At 46.6% G+C, this 16,680-nt stretch overlaps 1 protein-coding gene across 2 annotated transcripts in view; it reads right to left on the bottom strand.

The window, feature by feature from the left end:
• The window catches only part of XPR1 (xenotropic and polytropic retrovirus receptor 1), a 255,509-nt gene that overhangs the window by 17,405 nt on the left and 221,424 nt on the right, over positions 1–16,680 (bottom strand). For both annotated transcript variants that reach the window (XM_075131507.1, XM_048860140.2), the window contains exon 12: positions 4,097–4,263. In XM_075131507.1, coding sequence (XP_074987608.1) covers positions 4,097–4,263 — 167 coding nt within the window. The remainder of the gene's footprint in view (positions 1–4,096; positions 4,264–16,680) is intronic.

Here is a 16,680-nt window from a genome sequence, read left to right as displayed (position 1 = left end):
CCTGGTAGGGGACCAGGAATGACCCCTCGAGCATCTCTGTCACGTGCCGCCGGCGGCGGTAGAAGCTGCACTTGCTGGCGGAACGAGAGGATGTGATGGAAGGCGGGGTCTTTGCAGCCCAACGGGAAAGGGCTGACAAAGGAGATGGGTTTCCCAAGGGTAGAGAGGGCGGGTAACAGGGCAGCATAGGGAAGAAAGGGAGGGACAGAGGTCAGGACCTGGCGGACGCCCAGGTCCTCTAGCAGCTCCAGGGGGACAAACCCCACCCCCGCTGCCAGGCCCTTCTCCACCGCCTCCTGGGCGGCGGCCTCCGATGCTAAGACGACGACGACCTTGCCATACATTTTGGAGGCTGCTACAATGGCCGTGGACCCCACCACCCTCGCCAACGCCTGCACATAGGTCTCCACATGGGGTGACGTGGGCACCAGGAGGCAACGGACGTCGTGCTTCCTGGTCATGGTGGGAAAGGGGTCCCAGCCGCTATAGATGGTAGCGGAGGCGGTGGGTGGGAGAGATGGCGTAGTGGCAGGCGGGGGGACTGCTGCCACCTGGGCGTATGCCCTGGGTGCCGGGGGACGGGCACCCACAGAGCTGGTGGAGGGAACAGCAGGGAGGGACGCCACGGATAGTGGTGGGGCCGTGGCGGTGGGGGTGCCCCTGCCATGGAGGGCCTGGTCTTTTTAGCAGGGCCCTTCCCCTTCTTCTTACCCTGGCCCTTCCTGCCGGCTGGGGGGGCTCCCCCCGAATCTGAGGGGGCGAGGGACGTGGCAGCAGCGGAGGTCACCCCGGTGCCCGCCGCTGCCAGCACCCCAGCGGGGACGGTGGCAGGTGGTTTGGCAGCAGCGGTTGAGGTAGAGGCTTGTGGGGGTAATGGAGGGTCAGGTGGGGGAGGGGCAGCTGGGGCTGCTGGAGGAGCCCCACCCACTGTGTCCCCCACCATAATGAGCAGGGAGGGAGGGAAAAACACCAGAGAGAGGAGGGGAAGGGGGAGACAGGTCGACCACTCCTCCCCGCTAGGCTGCAGGCAGGGGAGGAGGGCGTCAAAAGGGGTGGGCTGGACAGGGGGGCTATCAAGTGTTCGTGGGGGGCAGCCACTGACTCAGGATGGGAATCTGGCTCCTCTAGCTGCACTAGGGGAGGGGGATCATAACATTAGGGGGGTGCAGTGAGACGGGGCAAACTCAAACGGGGAAGAGCACAAGCACATGGGAGGGGGCATGGGCACACTGAGTAAGGGGCCAATCAGGGCAGGGGAACCACGTGGGGAGAGGGGGAGAACCAGGCTGGAGGTAGGACAGGGAACCAAGGGGCTAGCAACAGAGGCTGGGGCGGGGCAAACAAACAAAAGCCGCAGAGGGAAAACGGCGAGGCAGGCAAACAAACTGAAGCTAGCAAGGTGCTGGGGTAAAAGGGGGGGTGCAAAAGGCTGCAAGGGGCAAAATGGGGCAGGTAGCAAGGGACAAAGCTGAGGGCTTGCTGAAGGTGGTCAGTTTAAGGGGGTGGGGGCATGTGCGCTTGCACAAAAGAGTCAGTATGGGCTGGCTGCTGCTTCAGGCCCAAAAAGGTGGAGAAATAGCACGGCCAGCCAAGCAAGCAGCAGAGTCCCAGAGGCAGGAGCTTGAGGCAGATGGTAAGTGTCCACTGGGGGTGGTGGAGGGGGCAGCGACGACAGTGGTGGTGGGGGATTGGGGGGACACACGGATGGATTTGGGGGGCAGGCTCCACGCCACACCCCATGTCCCCACAAACACACTCAAAACCCCCACCACAAGAGCACAGTTCAAAAGTTACTCAGCCTTAAGGCCCCCTCCACAGTGGTCTGCAGAGTCCCTGTGCGCTCCCCCAGCAGCAGATAGCCTCGTCCCCTCCTCCTTCGGGGTCCAGCAGCTCCCAGGCAGCAAAGGCAGCAGCAGCTCCAGGCAGCAGCCCGGTGGCCAGGCAGGCAGATAGGACCCCTCACAGGTGGTGATGATGGTTGTGTCTGCAGCAGCAACGGCTGGGGCCCCTCACTCCCCCCTTCTGGGGAGCGGGCCAGCAGGCCCCCCCGCAAGGGGCTGCAGTTGGAGCAGTAGCAGCACCCGAGGGTGGGGGGGTCCAGCAGCCGGCCAGCAACCAGGTAGCAGAGAAGGGGGGTGGTTTCTGGCCCAGCCAGGGGAGCAGCTGGAGCAGCAACAGCAGTAGCAGCAGGGAGAGCCCAGGGCCTAGGAGCAGCAGCCCTCTCCCTCCTGCTCTCTCCAGGCCAGAGGGCTACAGGAGAGTGATCAAAGGCAGATATATTAGCCCCAGGTTAAGCAGGTCCCTTTTCCCTGGGTAAGGGAACAGGGAAGGTTTCAGAACAATCAGGAACCTTCTGGAGACAATTAAGACTGACAGGCTGATTAGAACACCTGCAGCCAATCAAGAAGCTGCTAGAATCAATTAAGGCAGGCTAATCAGGGCACCTGGGTTTAAAAAGGAGCTCACTTCAGTTTGTGGTGTGTGTGTGAGGAGCTGGGAGCAAGAGGCGCTAGGAGCTGAGAGTGAGAATGTGGACTGTTGGAGGACTGAGGAGTACAAGCATCATCAGACACCAGGAGGAAGGTCCTATGGTGAGGATAAAGAAGGTGTTGGGAGGAGGCCATGGGGAAGAAGCCCAGGGAGTTGTAGCTGTTGCACAACTGTTCCAGGAGGCACTCTAAACAGCTGCATACCACAGGGCCCTGGGCTGGAACCCAGAGTAGAGGGCAGGCCCAGGTTCCCCCCAAAACCTCCCAACTCCTGGTCAGACACAGGAGGAGTTGACCTGGATTGTGGGTTCATGAAAATGGCCAAACTCAGGGCTGCTGTGAAGCTCCAAGGCGAGCAAATCCGCCAATACGCACAAGATCCACCAAGGTAGAGGAGGAACTTTGTCACAAGACCTTTTATGTCTTCCTGCCTCTGCTTTTCAATAGTGGGAGGAAAGGGGGCAACCATCTACAAATAACTGAAGGGTGTAAACATTAACGAGAAAGGAATTACTTAGGATGGTATAACTGGGAATATAACAAGGATCAACAAGATGAAATTAAAAGGCAAGTTTAGGTCCTGATGGATACCGCTAAGCACAATTCTCCAGCTTCAGTGTGCTGGGCCCATGCACACCTGAGTGAAATACACATCTGCAACCACTGGGGGAGCAAACAGCTAAGCATATCTCTCTATCAGTGTTATAGAGGGCAGACAATTTATGAATTTACCCTGAATAAGCTTTATACTGAGTAAAACAGATTTGGGGTTTGGTTCCCATTTGGAACTGGGTGTCTGGGTGCTGGAGAGGTAACCTGCTGAGCTCTTTTTAGTTAAGCCTGCAGCTTTGGGGGCACGGACCAGACCCTGGGTCTGTGTTGCAGCAGGCTAGCATGTCTGGCTCAACAAGACAGGGTTCTGGAAGTCCCAAGCTGGCAGGGAAAACGGGCTCAGAGGTAATGTCAGCACATCAGGTGACAGTCCCAAGGGGGTCTCTGTGACTGAACCCATCACAATGGGTATTACTTTTTTGGTCTCTGTAGGGCACTAGCTTCCTCCGGGTCTGGGCCTTGCATCCAGCTGCCCCCTTCCCCTAAGCCCCCACCCCGTTCCACCTCTTCCCGCCCCTGCTCTGCCCCAGACTCCAACCCCCACTACTTCTCCCAAGTCCCCACCCTGCCCCTTCCCGCCCATTTCCATCCTCTCCCCTAAGTGTGTTCCCCCCAGCACCTCCAGCATACTGTGAAACAGCTGACTGCGGCAGGTGGTAGGCACTGGGAGGAAGGGGAAGGAGTTGATCGGCAGGGTCGCTGGTGGGCGGGAGACACTGTGGAGGAAGGGGAAGGGAGAAGCTGGCTGCAAGTGGGTGCTAAGCACCCTTTAATTTTTTTCCTGTGATTTTTTCCAGAGTCAGCACCTATGGCTTTCAATAATCATAAAAAAGATGGGACTGTCTCTTTGGTAATGGACAGATTATACTGTCAGAACTTCTGACACACTGCATTTAAGACACTCCAGCAACCAATCAGAATGTGCCTTTAATCCCAAGTGTTTTGTTAAAACATTGGCAGACCCTCCCCAAAATGACAAAAGGCTGTGTACTCACTTTCTGTGGGTAGACGATCTCTTCCCGAAGGAAGGTATTTTCACCAGCATTCTTGTCAAAGAGACCCCAGTCCATCTTCAGGTCCCAAATAAGAGTGTAGCAGGAGCTGATTAAATAGAAGACAATCCACAGGTAGAAGAACACTTGGGTGTCACTGTGGTTTTGAGCTGTAAGAGAGAAACAACAGCATGACTCTGCATAATTTTAAACATTTCTTATAGCAGCACCAAAACTGACTACCAAAACTCCACATGACTGATGGTAGTTCCCCTTTTAACCAAGCTCCCTGTCCCACCAGGCTAAATAAACTCTCTGAAAGCCTTATCAGAGGCATCTTTAAGTTACAGTTTGAATTCCTCCTCAAGCTCACTTCAATATCTTGTGCTTGATATGGAAATAATTGTTTAAATTTGCCTTGTTTGGGAAACTTGCTAGTTTGTAGGTATATTATTGTAAATAAGTTCTTTCACTCCAGCATAGGACTGACTATATTGATTCCTCAACCCTACTGTATTCTCTTATCTTTTATATTTGTCACACTCTTAATACTCTTCTAGGGAAGAAAATAAATTGTACTGTTTATTTTGTTTTTGAATTAGTACCTAAATTTGGGCTCATAAAGAGTTCATAAAAATAAAACATGTTATTGGATTGTACAGCTGAGACTTTTGCACCATCTTGCTATCAGGTGTCATTTTGCACAGTGACTGCAACTGCTTATTCATTGATTCTTTACTAACAAACCCAATAAAAATGTTCCCAATACAAAAGTGACTCTACAATAATATAACAAACTGTGATGGTGCATTTTCCAGCTATGTGGCTTTAAAACAATAAAAATTCCTAGAGCTGCCTCCTGATCACAAAAATGGCAATAGTTCAATTTGTCTTCTTTCTTATTTTCATTTTCATTTTAATAGTTGTGATATTAACTATTGTGTATATATGTGAGGTAACACAATACAATTACTAGGGGTGAAAATGAGAGGTATAGTGTAATAGTACATTCATTCCATTATACCTTTCAGACTTTTGGGACATGATGTGCAGGATATAAGTCAAATACACACTCATCCTCTTCACAACACCCCCCCCCAACCTACCTACTAAAGCCTATCTGCAGTGGAGTCTAAAATTAATAGCGCAAAAGTATATAAAAGTGATATTCTTCAGTCTTTTGCTTAGACTAGCTTTCTTGCTTTTGTGTAAAATAAGAAACATTTGTGAAGCATTTTTCATACTCCTAACAATTTTAAATTAATCTTCAGCCAACAAGGCTTTCCAGGAGAGACCAAGGGGCAGGTTTGGTAACATCCCCTCCTCACCACTTCAGAAGGTATCACAGGCTCCACTACCTGGAGGCACGCAGAAAAAATTCCTCAACCTAGCAGATGAAGTGCCAAGGTGCAACTAATATTGGTGCGACATACTGCCTTCCCCTCTCCATGCTTCCAAAGTCTGATTCACCCAGAGTAAGGCAAATGGGTGAGTCTATAGTGCAGATTTTGAATGTTACGAACTACAGCCCAGATCAACCTTTACATGGGAACAGTCCACATCAGAAGTGGCTGCAAGCTCCGCCTTAGAGTTTCCATTGCATTATTCCAGAATGAGACCGTGACTTAAAGCAGTTGCTCCTCTGCCATGTACATTGGCCAAACCGGACAATCTCTACGCAAAAGAATAAATGGACACAAATCTGACATTAGGAATTATAATGTTCAAAAACCAGTAGAACACCACTTCAACCTCTCTGGTTACTCAATAACAGACTTAAAAGTGGCAATTCAACAAAAAAACTTCAAAAACAGACTCCAACGTGAAACTACAGACCTGGAATTAATTTGCAAACTGGACACCATCAAATTAGGCCTGAATAAAGACTGGGAGTTGATGGGTCATTACAAAAACTAATTTCTCCATACTAATTTTCTCCTACTGTTACTCACACCTTCTTGTCAACTGCCTGAAATGGGCCACCCTCATTACTACTATAAAAATGATTTTTCCTCCCTTGGTATTCTACTATTAATTGAATTGTCTCATTAGATTGACCTCGCACTTGGTAAAGCTAGTCCAATCTTTTCATGTACTATGTGTATATATATACACAACTGCTACTGTATTTTCCACTCCATGTATCTGATGAAGTGGGTTCTAGCTCATGAAAGCTTATGCCCAAATAAATTTGCTTGTCTCTAAGGTGCCACAAGGACTCTTTTTTTTTTTTTTAAAGCAGTTGGTCCACCAAGATCTGTAGGGACCAGGGCCAAATATGCTGAGATTGTGCATTCAAACAGGTTCTCAGCTATGTTTAGTCCCCCCGCCCCAACTGGATACCAAGGGTCAGCCTACGCAAGGCTTCCCCACAGCTTTGGGGAGTAGAAAGTAGTAATGCTTTTGGGATTATTATTTATGCAGGTTTTTATCGTGACACCAATTTAACCATAAATTGCTTTATTAAATCCAAAGGCCAAATGGTATTTATATAATTGCTATAAACATGCCCAAAAACCTAAATAAGCTATTTACTACATCCATAACAAAACATTGATAAAAGAAAAGTAGTACTTGTGGCATCTGAGAGACTAAAAAGTTATTGGTTTCAGAGTAACAGCCGTGTTAGTCTGTATTCGCAAAAAGAAAAGGAGTACTTGTGGCACCTTAGAGACTAACCAATTTATTTGAGCATAAGCTTTCGTGAGCTACAGCTCACTTCATCGGATGCATCTTTTTTTTCTAAAAAAGTTATTAGAGCATAAGTCTCTCAGGTGCCACAAGTACTCCTTTTCTTTTTACAGATACAGACTAACACGGCTGCTACTCTGAAAACATTGATAAGTATTAGATCAAAGTACTTACAAATGGGCTAAACTCAGGGATGCTTAGACCTATATTGGTCAGCTCCAACTTGGTCAGGCAGGTATCAGCAATGAACCCTTTACAAGTTTACTTTTTTATACCCTTTAACAAACAAGTGATGTCACTGCCAACTACTGACTCCAGCTAAAAACCAATTTGAGACAGTTCACCCTTATTTCTAGCCTTAATCCAGATAAGATTTATAACCTTCTTTCTCCCCAAAGACTTTCCTTTCTATCTCTTTCCCTCCTTTTCATTGACCAACAGTTCTTCTGTTGCACTTGGGTTCACGTAGGCCCTAATTTTTGAGATAACATTAGCATGTGGGTTGGGAAGATCTATGTTAGCTCTTAAGACAGATTTGCTTTGTCTTGTTTAAAACCATCTGCAGTCACCCCTATCAGTCAGAGGCCTTCTTTTTAGAAACTTCCCCTTATTTCATTAGCTATTCTTTGAACCAGACATCCTCTCTACTTCATTCCTTCTGGCCTTATAACTCATTACTTTCAAGGCCTCTCTTTTACTTGCTAATTAGGGCCTTTCTTTACACTACATTTCTTTAACCAAACTAAAGCTAACTTTAATTCTCTAATTTTATATTTATTCTACAGATGCCATGGAGAAAACATTCTTCAGACAAGCCCTCTTTTCATATACAGAGCTTGAGCCATGCAGTGCACTTGCAGGATTACATTTGTGAGATGCAAGGAAGGGGAGACAATGCCACAGAGCTATTCTGTACTCCCAAACTGCCTTTGGAACCCTCTGATCATGGACGGGGATGATCTGGCCTTAGATTTCTATTTCTCAGAAATAACATAGAATTGCACCAAGTCCGTGAAGCTAGAGCTGATGAAACTGCACCTAAGCAGACAGTTGCACAGCAAGGTGATGTCAAGTTTTAATGTTGCTTAAAGCTAAATTGCCTTAAGAAGAGTTACTGAGGTCAATTATTGAGAGAAAAGGAGTATAGGAGAGAATTCAATTAAAAACTCTTGGTGCATTAGCAATCAAGCTAAAAGGGATGTGCTAATTTCCAGTTACTCATCCTGGCTTCTGTTCCCTTTCTCTCCCCACCCCTAGGAGTATTCTTTTCAGTGGCACTTTGGATCAATCTGCATACTTTCCCCTCCCCCATTTTCTTTCTATATCATTGATTGTGTAAGGTGTTTTGCTCCTGAAAATTTCATTACAAATACAAATCATTCCCCAGTATCAGACTTCAAACAAAAACAGTCTATTGTCCTCACTCTGCCTTTTGGTCTCTTCTCTTAATCATTTGTCCTCCTTTCCACTTCTATTTCTCTCTCTTCCCCATGATTCTGTTTGACACCCTCCTTCTGTCTCATGTGTCCTCATTGGTATTCAGGTGGTGTAACCAAGAGATTACTGCTCTAGGCAAGCAATTATATCTCAATCTCCACTGGCTAGTCCTAGTGGCCCTCTTCAATGCTGCACGGAAGGTTGGAAAAAAATCAAGGCATTGATATTCTGCCCAGAGATTCCATCTACTATATGCCTGCCACTTCGACAGAAATAATACATGCTGGGTATGTTTATAGTAATGTCAGGGTCTATTTAAACAAAAACAGTTTCACCCAGCGGTACTTCTTCACATAACGAAGTGCTGGAAACTGCCAGAAAGCTGTTAGGAAGACAGAGATTCAGGAAGAGACAGTGTCCTAGAACCTACTCCCTCATCTCTCACTTCTCCTGATATTATGGAAAAGATGGATTCCATTACCTCCCTTGGACTGCAGACCCTTTTTGGCCTGATGAAGCCTTCCATCAGCCCAAGGTAGGAACACGTAAGAGACAACTCTCCACCTGCCATAACTCAAACACGGGACACAGACAATTTGGGAAAAGACTAAAAACAAGGGTCAAGAAGAAAATTCGTGCCAGAAGCTTAAAACAAAGATCAGGAGTGATGGTCTTTTGGTGGAACACAGGTAGAATTTGGGTGCAATTTGGCTCCTATGGGGCACAAAAAGGCAGCTCCACTGACACATCGCCCCTAAGGTCCATTGGAGAGAAGTAGCAGAGCCTTCGCCCTGCCCCTTTTGCTGCAGATCTCAGGAACTCTGCAGGACAGGGGCATTTGAAGTTTCTGCGATGGAGTGGAGAAAAGGGCTCTCAGTCTCAAATGTAAAAGGGGGACAGTCTGCTTTTACCAATAGAGAGGCCCTGTATAGCATTTCTGCTAGAAATCAAAACTTCTGCTGCTTGTCACCTACAGAAATACTGAAACCACCTTCAAGAGAGCTCAAAGATGGGAAGTGAGACCTGGAGAAGCAAGTCAGGCAGCCTGGAGACCCTTTGACTTAGAAGCTCTGGAGGGCAACAACACAGAGAGCATCCCCTGACCATAATGAGTTGCTCAAATATGCATGCTTGAAGAGGTAAATGGCACAGGAAACAGTTTAGCATTTCAGCATATAAAGATGTAAGAACATCGTTGTTAGGGGGCTTATTCCTTCACCCACTCACTTCCCTGGTCCTTCTCGCATGAACAGAGAGCAACAATACCCGAAGTCCAAAGGTGCAAACAATTCGATGTTTATTGGGGTGAGCTTCCAGCAAGCATGATTTCAGTTTCCTTCCTTAGTATCCTCCTTCCCAGCTCTGACACCACAGAGCCTTACACCTGTGTCCCTGTTCCCATTCCTGCCCTTAGCCAACCATGATTCCAATTTCCCCAGCCCCATTCCCTGTTCCCATTTCCCCTTTTAGCAAAACATGATTCCAATTTCCTTACCCCTATTCCCTGTTCCCATCTCCCACCCCCACTCCCCCCACACCCACCAAAGCAACAATCTAATCCCCCAGAGCCATCCCAAGGCTCAGTGTTCCCATCAATCATGCCTGAAACGCTGGATTTCTATGGATCTTCCCATTAGCAAAACTGCAACTTCTGTAAAGCCAAGGGTTGCCCAATCTCTCAGTGCCATGTAGCAGCACTTGTGTTACCTGCCTCCTTTTGCTGTGGAAAGTTAAGGAAATGTGTGTTAAAAATACACACAGAAAATGAGAAACACAAATATCCTGAAATCTAAAAGCACCTCAAGGGACACAGGATATCTGACTAGCATTTTGAGAGAATAATAAAATATCTGCAAATTATAACTCATTCTAAACACAGACCAAAAAAAAGGGCCATTTTCCACTGCAGAGTCACACAGTTAATACCACAGTGAATGTAGTTAATATTGACTTTGCTTTAGTGAATGCTATTTGTTTACCCTCCTGAATTATCCTGCAGAATGTAAACACTATATTTTATTCAATGCCATCCATGGGTTACAGAAGAACTGGCTCGGAATACAATGGCCATGGATAAGCATTCCTCCTGCATTTGCCATTGCAGCTAGCTGTGGTTTCTGCTGATGGTGAAAACTGTGATAAAAGCAGCAAGAAGTCTGGGGTTATCAGAAAACCTTCTAAATCTAAGGTAAGCACTGCTGCATGGTACAAGACTGACTGCTGTAAGACTTCTGCCACCTGCTTGAATTAAAAGCCTTCAATCATCAAGAGGTGCCAAACTTGACCTGGTCTAAGTGTAAGGATAAGGCCTTTGTCTGTAGCCATATTGAAAGGCCTAAAGCCTAGGTCTTCGTCTGCAGCCAGGTTAAAAGAGCAGCAGCCATTAGCTGAGAAGCAGGAAGTCATATCCTCACATTTCATCTAAATTACATTAAAACAATGTAATATCAGGCTGTTAAGAAGGAGACCCCATCCTAATGGCACCAACTATCACCAGATAAAGAAACAGATCTTAAGGTGGTTAAAGAAAACTTAGTTTGATAGCATTCTGTCTGTCAAGAAATCATTTATCAATAATTGTGGTTGTGAAATCCTCATTTCTTTATTGTTTTGTCATTATGGTCCCCACTTCCCTATTGTTTGTCTGTATAATCTCTGTCCGGTTCTTTAATTTTTTTCTGTCTGTTACATAATTAATTTTGCCATGTGTAAATTAATTGAGGTGGTGGGGTAGGACTGGTTAGAGAATTTTGTTACAATGCCAGGATTGGTTAGTAAAATTTTTAGTATAATGATTGGTTAAAGTATAGCAAAGCCAGGCTCAAGTTTCACTATATATAAACTGGGGTCCAAAAGGATGTTCTTTGGGGGAACCAGCTCCAGGACACAGCCCCCAAGAACAGAGTTGCCAAACCTCAACACTCTGACAATGACACCGTGCAGAAACTGGAGTCCCCCAGATGGACCTGATCCTGACTGGCCATCAAGAAAAGTTCATGTGTCTTACTGGGAGTGGTGAGCATTGTATGTGTAGCGTGTGCATTCTGGTTTTGGTGATTGTTAATAAATAGAGAATATTACTGTATAGGGCTCTTTCACTCCGAAAAGACCCCGTAAACCTACAAAAGATTAAGCCCTGAGTCCACAGGGAAAGGGTGTTTGCTCTGAGTCCACAGGGAGGTGTTTGCCCAGAGCCCACAGAGGAGTAAAGGTAGGTGTCTTTCGCTGGAGCCCTAGGAACTGGTAAAGGTGGGTGCCCTAGAGGGTGAGTAACAGATAATTTTTATGCAGGTAACAAAGGTAGATTATTAGGATTTCCACTGTAAATTTGAGCAGAACCAGAACTATAGTGTCACAATCCAAAATAAAAAGCTCATTTGCAATATACTAGGGACTGGATATACAAAACCCATCCTAAGTTAACTACTGACTAGTTAGCCACTGAATGGCATGCCTCCATTAAACCATCTATTCCATAATGCAATGGGGTGAATGTGACAAGCAGAAATGACTCATCTACTTGAGAACCACTGTCAGAATCACAGCTAATGCAACCCACAAATGCATTTATGGTCAATCCTTAACTATCTGAGATCAGTTTTATGGATCTCATAACAAACAGGCATATTGGTGAGGAAATGGTAGGAAAGTACTAGCTCAGCACAAGGGGATACCTGTCTCTGTTCAGCACTGACCAATGGCAGTGCTTCCACACAAAAATGGACTTTGCTGCTTTTGCCCACAAACCAAACATTCCTATGTAGTTTATAGGCTGTACTCCTTTTTATCTCACTGGTATGCTCTGTAAAATACGAGCATTTTACATTGCAAACATCTTCTCTGTAAGATCCTGCAAACCTTTTTCTACAGTTCCAAGGCACAATTTATTACAATATAGCAAGATGCATTGCAATTTCCAGGAGACCATTCTTATTAGCTCTCTTGCAGGCTTGCTGTGTGATTCTGGGAAAGTCATTTAGCTTCTTTGTGCATCAGATTCTGTACAATGGGGATAATCCTAATTTATCTTTGTAAAGCATTGTTATGCTTGGATGAAAAGTACTATGTAAGTGTGGGTTATCTTTGGTGGGGTAGAACAAACATTTGTGTAGGTTATTTTAAGCCTTCACAATTATTTTGCAACTTATGTCTATAAAAGAGCATTTCTTCCAACTATGTTAATTACAGCGAAGAGAGAATAAGATGCTGCAATATCTGTCACATCTGATTTGATCTCTCTTCCGGTGACTTCTCAAGCACCTCTATGAAGTGTGATCTACTGGTGTTCAGCTTGTTCCTTGGAGAGGATGTATTTACCAGTCCATCCACTTTTCAGAATGATGATCAGGTCTTACTAATTAGAAGTAAACATTGTGGTGAACCAGCACCTCTACTGGGAATGCAAATTTAAGGTTTGTGGATAGATGCAATAATCAATTACACCACAGAGTTTCGGAAGAGCTTTGAAACCCCAAAATAAAGAATCCCACAGAAATAACACCACAACATCCAATTAACCAAATAAAAATTATTTAAATATAGGGTTGTATTTTTTCTTAGAGTGTTGCAGCACCACGTAAAACTGCAGTTGTGTATTTGAAAGGAAAGCTACTTACTTGTGATATAGTAAATTGCTCTTCTTAAAGAGTTACATAAAAATCAGACCTTTCCAACCCTAATTGCCCATGAAATGAAAGATCAGCAGATCATCCTTTCTGCTCACATATTTTTCATTAATACTCTCACTTAGCTGGTCACCATTAACTGAAGACAATATTAAGCAATATAAACAGTATTATTCCGCTGCTCTTGAAATTACGGCTATTAAAATTCATCTGCCTTAAGAGGGCGAGCTTTAGGACCAACAAGAATCAATACGGACAGGAGGATACAGAGGTATCTTCTTCTCCATCATCTGGGTTCTGTCACTGTAAAGTGTCCTATTTGATCACGCTGACAGACCTATAAAATTTGGGAAAATTTCTTTGTCCATATCCAAGCTGTGCTGTCATTCAGGATGCAGTGGCAGTTCCCGAGACACTACTTATGAATGTCTCTGGCAGAGGTTTTCTCTACCAAGTATATGCTGCAGCCTCAGTCATCTCACTTTTTCCATTTGAACAGTATATGTTGTGGACAAGTGAAACCTGCAGGCTCCCTGAACAGATGTGAACACTTAGAAGATCCTGCTGTAGCCTGAACAAAATCCTGCTGCCTTGTTGCTCATCCTCTCCAGTTCTACTCTTAAGACTCTTTAGCACGACGTCACCAGAAATGGTGACCAAACCGGTAGAGACCTAGCAATTTGGTTTTCAGAAGTCATGCTAGCTAGTCTACAGTCCTAGTGACGACAGCATTGTCAAAGCTGTTGCTAGGTCAAAAGACATAACGTTTCCCTATGGCAATGTCTCAGATTCTCCACTAATGACATTGACACTGCTCTGAGTGAGAGGATCAGAAAGACTAGCTAATGAACACAACTCGTTACGTAAGCCCCCCTGGGCATGGGAGAACTGGGTTTCAGACAAAATCCATCCTTGCTCACAGCAATTATTGTGCGACACATTATGGATTTTGGCTCCAAATTACCCCTCCCTTCCGACCCAGGTGGAGTTGCAAGTATCCTACATTACAATGAACCAGATGAAAGGAACAAGTACCAAAAAAGAAGTTAGTAAATCTTATCACAAAGTATATATTACTCCAAGAGGTCACTAACTTCTGCATCAGGCACTAGCGATAACATAAATCAATCTCTGATTTATCTGAGTACTAACAGTTCTAAACAGAAGGGAAGATACAAGACAGACAGATGGGAGGCCTTGGAAAACAGGATTACGGGGACAGCAAGTCAAGGAACAGGATCTCACAAGTGCAGTTGACTAGGTTTTTTTTTATTAAAAATGGTCTAGGATAGAAAACATTCTCTTCAGATCACATTTTCTATAATTTTTATCTTTTTCTTAGTAATGGCATCCTTCCAGTTCTCCCAGCCCCCCAGCATATACACAAAATAATCCTCAGTTTGGGATATCAGTTATTGTGTAGGAGAACACCTTGCTTTCTTTAGAAACTGTTCTCTGTACAGATAATAAAGAAAATATCAAAGCCATTATACAAAACCATGGTATGCCCACACTTCGAATTCTGTGTGCAGTTCTGATAGCCGTATCTCAAAAAAGATGTGCTAGAATTGGAAAAGCTACAGAGAAGGACAACTAAAATTATTAAGGGTATGGAACAGCTTCCATATGAGGAGAGATTAAAAAGACTGGAACTGTTCAACTTCAAAAAGAGATGACAAAGTGGGGGATCTAACAGAGGTCTATATAATGATTAACCGTGTGGAGAAAGTGCATAGGGAAGTGTTATTAACGTAAGAAAAAAAGGTGACTTACCTTCTTGTAACTGTTGTTCTTCAAGATGTGTTGTTCACGTCCATTCCACATTAGGTGTGCGCGCGTCGTGTGCACGAGCATCAGAAACTGTTTCCTTAGTGGCTCCCGTCAGGTGAGCCGTGCATATATACCCCTGCCGCCCGACCCCCTCCAGTTCCTGCTTGCCGGCGACTCCGACAGAGAGGTAGGAGGGTGGGTGGTGGAATGGACGTGAACAACACATCTCGAAGAACAACAGTTATGAGAAGGTAAGTAACAGTTTTTTCTTTGAGTGTTTGTTCATGTTCATTCCACATTAGGTGAATCACAAGCTTACCTCTGGAGGAGGGTAGGAGTCACGGAACAACTGATTGGAGGACCGCTCTGCCAACTGCTGCGTCCTCTCTGGCCTGCTGGTTGACCGCGTAGTAGGTCGTGAAGGTGTGCACAGAGGACCAAGTGGCTGCTCTGCAGATCTCCTGGATCGGGACCTGTGCCAGGAAAGCTGTGGAAGTCGCTTGTGCCCTGGTCGAGTGGGCCGTGACTGCCGGGGCCAGAACACCTGCGAGCTCATAGCACACCCGGATGCAGCTTGTAATCCAAGATCTGTTGCGCCAACACCAGGAGACCTTTCATCCTCTCAGCTACGGCCACGAACAGCTGCGCGGATTTACTAAAGGGTTTGGTGCACTCCAAATAGAACGCCAGCGCTCAACGGACATCCAGAGTGTGTAGGCTGCGGTGACTCGGGTCAGATGGGGTTTTGAAAAAAACACCGGAAGACAAATGTCCTGGCCTAAATGGAATTGCGAGACCACCTTAGGGAGGAACTTGGGGTGTGGTCGGAGCTGCATCTTATCCTTGTGAAACACTGTATACGGTGACTCAGGGGTGAGAGCCCTCAGCTCAGACACCCTTCTGGCTGAGGTAATGGCCACTAGAAATGCCACCTTCCAGGAAAGGTGGAGGAAGGAGCGGGTAGTGAGGGGCTCAAACGGGGGTCCCATGAGCTTAGAGAGGACCAAGTTAAGGTTCCAAGGATGAACTGGGGGGCGTGAGTACGGAAACATCCTCTCCAATCCTTTAAGGACTGTCCCACCACTGTGTGGGAAAACACCGAGCCCCCCGAAAACCCTGGATGGAAGGTGAGATGGCTGCCAGGTGGACTGAGTAAGGACAGGGCCAGCTGCTGCTGCTTGAGGTGCAGGAGGTACTCGAGGATGGCTTGCACCGGGGCCTGGTGCGGCTGCACCTGTCGGGGCTCACACCAAGACGAGAACCTTTTCCACTTGGCCACATAGGTATCCCTGGTAGAGGGCTTCCTACTGCCAAGCAGGATCTGCTACACAGGAAGGGAGCACTGGCTCTCCAAGGCGTTCAGCCACAGAGCTTCCACACCGTCAAGTGTAGTGATTGCAGGTCGGGGTGGAGAAGCTGCCTGCCGTCCTGCGTGATGAGGTCCCGATGTAGGGGCAGGACTACTGGGGCTTCCACTGACAGCTCTAGGACCGTTGTGTACCAGTGCTGGCGGGGCCACGCCGGGGCGATGAGGACCACCGCCGCCCTATTCCTGCGTACCTTGAGCAGGACCTTATGTACCAAGGAGAGCTGGGGAAAAGCATACATCAAGCCCCCTCCCCACGGGATCACAAACGCATCTGTGACTGAGCCCGGGCTGTGGCCCTGGAATGAGCAGAACTGCGGGCACTGGGCGTTGGCCCTGGTGGCAAACAGGTCTACCTAGGGAAACCCCCACCTGCGGAAGAGCAAAAGCACAACGTCCGCTCTGAGCGTCCACTCGTGAGTGAGATATGACCTGCTGAGGTAGTCCGCCAGCTTGTTTCGCACCCCTGGGAGATACGACACCTTGAGGTGAATGGCATGGGCTACACAGAAGTCCCAGAGGAGGAGAGCCTCGCGACAGAGGGGCGAGGAACGGGGCCCACCCTGCTTGTTTATATAAAACATGGCAGTAGTGTTGTCTGTCAGAACTGTCACACTGTGACCACTCAGAGAGGTGTGAAAGGTCTGGCAGGTGAGACGAACCGACCTGAGCTCCTTCACGTTGATATGGAGCGACTG

This window comes from Caretta caretta, chromosome 8, assembly GCF_965140235.1.
Source record: "Caretta caretta isolate rCarCar2 chromosome 8, rCarCar1.hap1, whole genome shotgun sequence".
NCBI lineage: Eukaryota > Metazoa > Chordata > Testudines > Cheloniidae > Caretta > Caretta caretta.
Note: the sequence above shows the minus strand (reverse complement) of the source record. Positions and strands in the feature narration are given on the sequence as shown.